The following is an 8,064-nucleotide window of genomic DNA, read 5'->3' on the forward strand; positions in this document are numbered from 1 at the left end:
ATGGAAATACCTAAGAGAAGCCTCAACATGTGCCAAGCTCTCAATGCTCAGGTCCAACATGCTAGTGCTTGTGTTTGCCGGTACCATGATGATGTATAATACATGTGACTGTCTGGTTCCTGTCTGCAGCATCCTGATCTTCATGGCTCTGAGGAACAGCAACACACAAAGTCTGCCAGTCAGTGAGATCTACAGCTTCATGACTGAACACTTCCCCTATTTCAAGGTATCACAGATGATGGCACACAGAAACCAGTACTGATCCTGGCTGTTGTCCACTCATCATCACCCACTGACTTTCAAGACAACCAATAGACCTTATTCACTAACCCCGGACGGCGCCATATTGTTGGCATACCATCCTGCAGCTGACAACTAATAGTAACGGCCTTATTGTCGTTTCTGTTCCATTACAAAATAGCGATAGTGATGACAGCAATAAAAAACCCAAAGTTGTTGTTTGTATGCTGCCGTTAATGCCTGTAATAATAAACAAAAGAAAAGCTGTGAGGAGCTGTCAGAAAGTTTCACCTGTCTCTCCCAACTATCCACACACATCTCCTGTGCTGCTGACGTATCCTCAGTCTCGCTCCCTTCACGTCTGTGGACGGTAGAGATAGAAACAAACCACGGGGACTTTATTGCTGTCATTACTACAGCCATGCCTAACGCAGGTCACCATCCGAACACAATTGGAACGATACAGGTAACGCTAACGGCGGCTAGCTTCCTATAAACACTGCTCTCACATAGGTTGTCACTTAAGAGCTGCAGCGCTATGTCGAGAACATGGCGGCGGTGGGCGTGCCCGTACGTGAGTGACGTCAATCGAATAAGGTCAATACCCTGAATTGGAAGAATGTCAGACTGATTGAGCACACAACAGTTTAACAAACTGTCCAAACTGTTCACAATTCAAACAGCACTCCTCTAATATCATTTGATAACTCATATTGTAAAACTGTGTAAAATCGATTATGTGTAGACCACATCTATTGTAATGGTTCTGCAGGTGTCCGGGTAGTGCAGTGGTAGATTCCCTGCCTAGCAACACGAGGGTCTCAGGTTCGAGCCCCCAAATTACCTCCGGCTTGGTAGGGTGCCCATAAAGGCACAATCGGCCGTGTCTGCGGGTGGGAAGCCGGTGGGGTATGTGTCCTGGTCGCTGCGCTAGTGCCTTCTCTGGTCGATCGCGGGCGCCTTTTCGGGCGTGACCTCCCATGTGCTACGTCCTGCCAGTGAAACCCCTCGCTGTCAGGTGAAAAGAAGCGGCTGGCGACTGTACACACAGGTATCAGAGGACGCATGTGCTAGTCTAAAACTCTCCCCAGATCGGCAGAGGGGGTGGAGCCACGACCGGGACAGTAGGGGGAATTGGCCATGGCCAAGTACAATTGGGTAGAAAATGGGAGAAGATTCCTCAGTCAGGCAGGAGAATTACAATTCTCTATCTGTTTATCTTGGTGTACCTATGATGGGCGGGTAGGATGTGTGTGTGTGTGTGTGTGTGTGTGTGTGTGTGTGTGTGTGTGTGTGTGTGTGTGTTGTGTTGTGTTGTGTTGTGTTGTGTTGTGTTGTGTTGTGTTGTGTTGTGTGTGCACTCGGACAATTTAACCTGATTGGTGAAAAACCAATCTTTCAAAAGCATGTCACACATTCATGCCCAGCTGGCTAAATATCTCTTTCTGAGGCAGCTGCAGGTGTGATCCTCTATTTGAACCCTGGATCGTCACAAATAGTTATCCCAAAGGATTGCAGGCATCTACAAATCAAATCAGTTCAGACTCACCCTTGGAAGCAGCTCAAAGACTTGTTGGCGTTCACATTGAAGAAGGCACCTTAAAGATGGCTGCTTTCCAGACAGCTGCCTGTAACTTTAAACATATAGGCTGCAGGGCCATATAACACATGAGCTCGATCATGCTAAATTATATGATTTGGAAAATGTATTTCGCAAATGTCGTAAAAGAAATTGCACAAAGTAGGTATGGATTTTTCTGATAGGTCTGAATACTGAAAAAACCTTGAAAATTGCCCATGCATGTTCAGTGAACATGGGCAATTTTCAAGGTTTTTTTGGGACGACACAGGGATGACACAGGGATGACATACATTGCCAAAGCAGTAGGTAGCAAAATATTTTTTTTTACTTTTCACTTGAGAATGGGTCTGATGTTCTGATGCTATAAAATGTGTCAATTTGTGTGAACATTAAAATGCGTCTACATTATCAACAGCGTAAACAGTGGACAAGACCAGTACTTCCTTACTGATGTGCAGTGGATGTGAGCTCAAGTGAGCCTTGAGGTTTTGCTTGAATGGGAAATAAATCAATGGCAAGTTAAAATATAACATTAAAGGGCATCCGGGTAGATTCCCAGCAGGTTCCAGCATCACCTCTGGCTTGGTCGGGTGTCCATATAGGCACAATTGTCCATGTCTGCGGTGGGAAGCCGGCGGTTTTTATTTTTTGTTTTTGCTCTAAGTGAAATGTTTTATGGCCACTCAGGATTCAATAGGTCACTGGTAGGATGGTTCCAGCCAACTCGTTATACAGTAAGGATTTTTCAAACTGTCTATGGAGAAAATGAATGGGGAATTCTCTTCCGGGGCTGGAGACGTCACGGAAAGTCACGTGACTGATGAGCTCTATAGACTGAGTACATATGGGGTAGAAAATGGGGGAAATCCATAAAAAAACACATCAAAGGACAAGAGGAGTGAAAGAAAGCATTGGTTTGGTCCTTCAGGAATGTCCCCACAAACAGAAAAAATAATGCTCTCTTCTTGATAAGCATGAGTGCTTGTTAGTTTTGCCTCCTCTTATACCATGAAAGCAGGGGCGGGCTGGGATCATACTTCAGGCCGGGCATTAGATACCAAGCAGGCCAGGCCGATACGGGCCGATGCGCGTGCCGGCGACCCAAGGTCGTTTGAAGCCCAATTTGGGCCGTTTGAAGCCCAATATGGGTCATTTGAAGCCAGATTTGGGCCGTTTGAAGCCCAATTTGGGCCGTTTGAAGCCCAATTTGGGTGGTTTGAAGCCAGATTTGGGCCGTTTGAAGCCCAATTTGGGCTATTTGAAGCCCAATTTGGGCCGTTTGAAGCCCGATTTGGGTCGTTTGAAGCCAGATTTGGGCCGTTTGAAGCCCAATTTGGGCCGAGTCCAATTTCACAATGAGATGCACCCACTTTAACCCTGAAGTGTAATTATTACTTCAGACTAACTAATAAAGTAATAAAACCACTAGTAAACCAGTAGGCGGTGCCTGGCTTGCTGTTCAGTGACTGGCCTGACTGGGGGCACAAAAAAAAAAAAAAAAATTTTTTTTTTGCAGGCCAGGCCAGGCCACCGAGCATTTGCCCGACGTGCCCAATTATGCAGTCCGCGCCTGCATGAAAGTGTGCCACGGCATTTAAAAACCCTTTCTTAACCCTCCCTTTCCTGCAACCCTCTGTTTGTAGACTGCCCCCGATGGCTGGAAGAACTCAGTGCGTCACAACCTCTCTCTGAACAAGTGTTTCGAGAAGGTGGAGAACAAGAGCGGGAACTCGTCGCGTAAAGGCTGTCTGTGGGCCCTCAACCCCGCCAAGGTGGAGAAGATGCAAGAGGAACTGCACAAGTGGCGACGCAAAGACCCGCTTACTGTTCGCAAGAGCATGGCCAGGCCAGGTGAGCTCAACTATTAGGCCTATACAACTGAAGCAAATATGAAGCTGAATATAATATTTCTCAGGGGGTTGGTTTTACGATTAATTCATTGAAAGATGCTACAAATGTCTGACTTTGACATTATAACTCAGGTTACCTTTGAAAGCCAGCTACTCAAGCTTCTGGCTGATGGGTCACAGGCTAATCTGACCTCTACTCATTAATTAAAGTGGACCAGTAATTTATTTGAGCAATACATTTGATTTGATTCACACATTCATATTGTTTCTACAGAGGACCTGGACCGTCTACTGGGACAGAGACCCGAGAAGCTCAAGTCTTTGCCGCTCTACAGCAACCCAACTTTGTTATCCAGACTTGCCTCCACCTACGACACCACCGCCTCCTCCTTTGCCCCGCCCCAGCTCAGAGAATCCTGCCTTCCCATTCGTCGTCCCCAGTATTCCCATGTTCCAGCTCCATCCCAGCAGCAGCCCTGCTACCTTCCCCGGGCCGGCCCTCCTCCCTCCAACTCATTTCCCCTGTACTCGCCTTGTGGACTGCAGCAGCCCTCAGCCGGCGTCCCCTCCACCATGGGAGGCCTGAACTCGCCCGCGGCTGGGAAGATGCCGCCGGTTTACAGCACCGCCCTGCAGGCCGAGTACAGCATCGCAGCCAGGGGCATGCAGGAGTTCCTGTTGGAGAGCGATGCCAGTTATGACGTAGACACACTCAACCCCAGTCTGACCGACCTGCAGCTGCACGGTACGACAGGCCCAGAGATGAGCGGGTGGGGGTTGGTGGGGGGGCAGACAGACACTCCTGGAATTATTGGATTAGAAGAAAAAAACTGATGACATCACAATGATCTACAGAGTCTACAGAGTATTTGTAACATTTCAACAGCTTATTTGTTGACATTCGACAATTCAACTGTTTAACAGATGTTCAACAGATTATCTATCGAGCAAGCTATATGTGACAATTCATGAACATACCTATGCCAGGTGATGAGAATCAGACATGTGGAACAGGAAGCAAACAAAATCTGTTGCTGAATCTCAACTAATAAGCTGATAAAACATCTAGTCTACAGAGAAAGCCAAACAGTTGAATTGTTGAATGTCAACTAATAAGCTGTTGAAATGTTACTTAATACTGTATAGACTCTCTGTAGGTGGACTATGATCCAAATAGAACTAGGCTACCACACACTTTTCAGAAAATGAGTTGGAGGTGCATAAACTAGTACAAAAAGGAAGATACACTCAGTGATGTATCTTCACAGAGGAGAGGGACAGTCATCACAGAAAGTGACGTCACCTGTACAGAAACAATCCATGTTTCTTTCCCATTAGGTTTTCATTTGCTTAAACTGTAAAGTAGCTAGATCACATAGAATAATGCATTATATTTTAGGAAAGACATACCAACACTTTTTTTTGTCACCGTTTCGTCTTTCTAGGTAACTTGTGGGAGGAGTTGAGAGAAGACAGCCTGTCGGATCCGTTAGCGGTTAGCACCACTTCAGCTCTCCCTGTGTCCCACCACGTCCAGACGGGCAGTCAAACCTCTGAGCTGATCGCTATTGGTCGGCGGAAAGGAGAGGTCGAGGAGGACATCTTTGGAAGCGGCTTGGAGCATATCAATGGACTGCATGTTTATTCAGGCGTGGAGAGCTTGGCTGGGTATCTGACCTCCTGTACCACATCTATCTCCTTAATCTGAAGAGACTGTCCTTTGCCTTTGGGCCTACTCACCTGACCTGTATGCTATAGTGAGCAGAGTGGTGAATAGTGTAGCCAGCAGCTTCATGCCACAGTATTACTTAAACGAGAGCTTCACCGAAAAACAATGCTGATCTATTTTGCACATGATCTCACACATTTCTATTATGACTTTATTTACACAGTTAAACTTGCAACAGGTTTACAACAACAGTAACAGTCAAGACAATGTGCTTGAGGTCAAAGGTCATCTCACACATGATTAGTGATGTCACAATGCAGTGACATCCTTGGTCGACAACTTAACTCGAATCAACTCCCAATACTGTCAAACTAAATGAATGCCTGCAAAACTGTTTACAGTTTTCGGATATGTGTGAGATCAGGTGCAAAATAAATCAGCATTGTTTTTCGGTGAAGTGCTCCTATAACTTGGTGGATTTTTTTTTACTACCCCCTGTAACCTCTGTGTGGTGTGTCAAACCGACTATTCTTGCTGAAAACACCACACGTGGTTGGAGGATGTCCCCTGCTTTAAGCACCTTACTATGAAGTGGCTGCAACTTGAAACCTGCTTGAAACCAAGGCTAACTAGACTGGATTATCATGGCAATGTATCTGAGCTAAGGGAATTCAGCATGTTTTGAGAAAACCAGCTTTCTTTCTGATCTGTTTTGTGCAATGTGGATATACATGGCAGCCGATCACCTGACCTATACTGAAAATCAGTAGTTCTCAATCCTACTGTACCAAATTAGTTATTTCCACTTACCTTACATCCCAGTTGTAAATCAGCCCCGCATTAAACTGCAGTTTCGGATCCCGAGGAAGATGAGAATTGAAAACCCCCGCTGTAAATAAAAAATATTATTTGAATGTGAGAACATCTCATTGAATAAATTATGTTCAAATGTTTTTGATATTAACCACAAATCTGTGAGATATTCTTGTGTATTTAATACAAGGCATCACACTCATTAACTCAATCTACTGTGATGGGCTCATCATCTGCAAACTTACATTGATAACAAGTGATAACTAATAATTCATGCTTACCTCATGAATGGGAACAAATGGCATTACATTATAGTACAATGCCAAATAATAGTGTAGTGAGACTGTTGCCACAGCAGATGGCAGCAGAGATCCTTCATGACCTGTAGCTTATTCGACATGGGGAATGACAGTTTCCTTAAATAAAAATCACAACTTTGCAAGATAATCCTAAACCTTGATGACCAATCTCATACATGTCGTTGTATTCCACAGTGCTGCAGTTTTATTGATTAACCCAGGGGCAACATGTTCCATATTGATTAGCCTGTTCACAAAGAAGAAAAATGATACCAGTCATGATACAAGTGCAATCCCCTCTAACGATAATGAACATGGATTTAGCACTTTGGCTTATCAAATTAATCAATGCTTGTTCATAAAACAGCATTGGCCATAATTCCAAACTAATTAATGAGTATAATTTCTAATGAGATTGAACAAGACGATGACGACTGTTGCAAAAATGATTGTCGGCATGAAGGTAAAGCTGTGAAAACAGCTATTCAATGCATTACTGTAGGCAACTTAAGACCTTTTTCTTGGAGAGAAAAAAACATTTGATTATATCTTTTAATTACCGTATTTCCATCCATCTCGCAAGGAATAATGGAGGCAATGGAGCGGGGCAGCAAGACATCCACAGGTAAACTCAAAGAGAACACACTCCCAGCAGGATATATTTTAACACGATTTTTATTTTTATTCATTTTGTGGACAGGCAGTCTATGGTATTCTCTTTGTACTGATTCCAATTCTTGATGTGTTTCTCCTTTCTGTTCTCTCTCCTCAACTTATTGCAAAATATATTTTTCTATACGGTTTAATTCCTGTCTTTGCTCGGTGTATTATCTTAGATAGAAAAAACACAAAATTGGCGTCAATACAAACAAAATCCACAATTTATTGCAGTGATGGAATTTCACCTGTCAAAACGCAAAAATTATTTCTTAATATTTCCTACATTTATTATAAATAAAGTATACATAGCATGTCTTCAGTTCTACAGAATATGTACTGGATATCAAAATTGGTATCTGGTTTTGACTTGTGGCTATGGACTGGTACTTCAAAATGACATAAACAAATCACACATTCACATGAATTAATAAATTACACATCTCTGTTAATCTAATGTCATGAACTGATTGTAAACTGATTGTAAATCTACTGGAATGTTGATCAATCATGGCAACGTGGTTTACCCATGAGTCATCCAGTTTTAAGAACTACTAGCAACTCAATGAGGAACATTTGACTCTCTTTAAGAGTAAAAAATATAATGAGACTCCTAGTGTATCCACACATACACATACTGTATATATATATATATATATATATATATATATATATATATATATATATATATATATATATATATAAATAAATAAATAAATAAATAAATAATATATAGATATTGTCTGACTTCTTCCCCGAGTAGCGTCTTCACCGTTTCTCTCTTGGTTCCATGGATGGTTTCTGCCCGTCTGCTTGTCTTTCCTTGGAGATGCAGTCAAGATACGACAGTAAAGACTTGCTGTCTGATCTCTCTCTCACCATGTTTATGGCCACCGGAATACATGAAGCTGCTGTAACTCTATCTGTCTAACTAATGATCAAGTGAACCCACAT

The 8,064-nt window shown here is 43.2% G+C and overlaps 1 protein-coding gene across 3 annotated transcripts in view; it reads left to right on the top strand.

Annotated features, from left to right (window-relative positions):
- The window catches only part of foxn1 (forkhead box N1), a 15,957-nt gene extending 9,735 nt beyond the window's left edge, over positions 1–6,222 (top strand). For 2 of the 3 annotated variants that reach the window (XM_083637919.1, XM_083637920.1), the window contains exons 6-9: positions 130–226; positions 3,466–3,673; positions 3,947–4,417; positions 5,118–6,222. In XM_083637919.1, coding sequence (XP_083494045.1) covers positions 130–226; positions 3,466–3,673; positions 3,947–4,417; positions 5,118–5,380 — 1,039 coding nt within the window. In that variant the 3' untranslated portion in view covers positions 5,381–6,222. The remainder of the gene's footprint in view (positions 1–129; positions 227–3,465; positions 3,674–3,946; positions 4,418–5,117) is intronic. The other variant, XM_083637921.1, reaches the window with a different exon arrangement.
- Positions 6,223–8,064: the final 1,842 nt, after the last annotated feature.

Source organism: Poromitra crassiceps (assembly GCF_964638095.1).
Source record: "Poromitra crassiceps genome assembly, chromosome: 5".
NCBI classification, from domain to species: Eukaryota; Metazoa; Chordata; class Actinopteri; order Beryciformes; family Melamphaidae; genus Poromitra; species Poromitra crassiceps.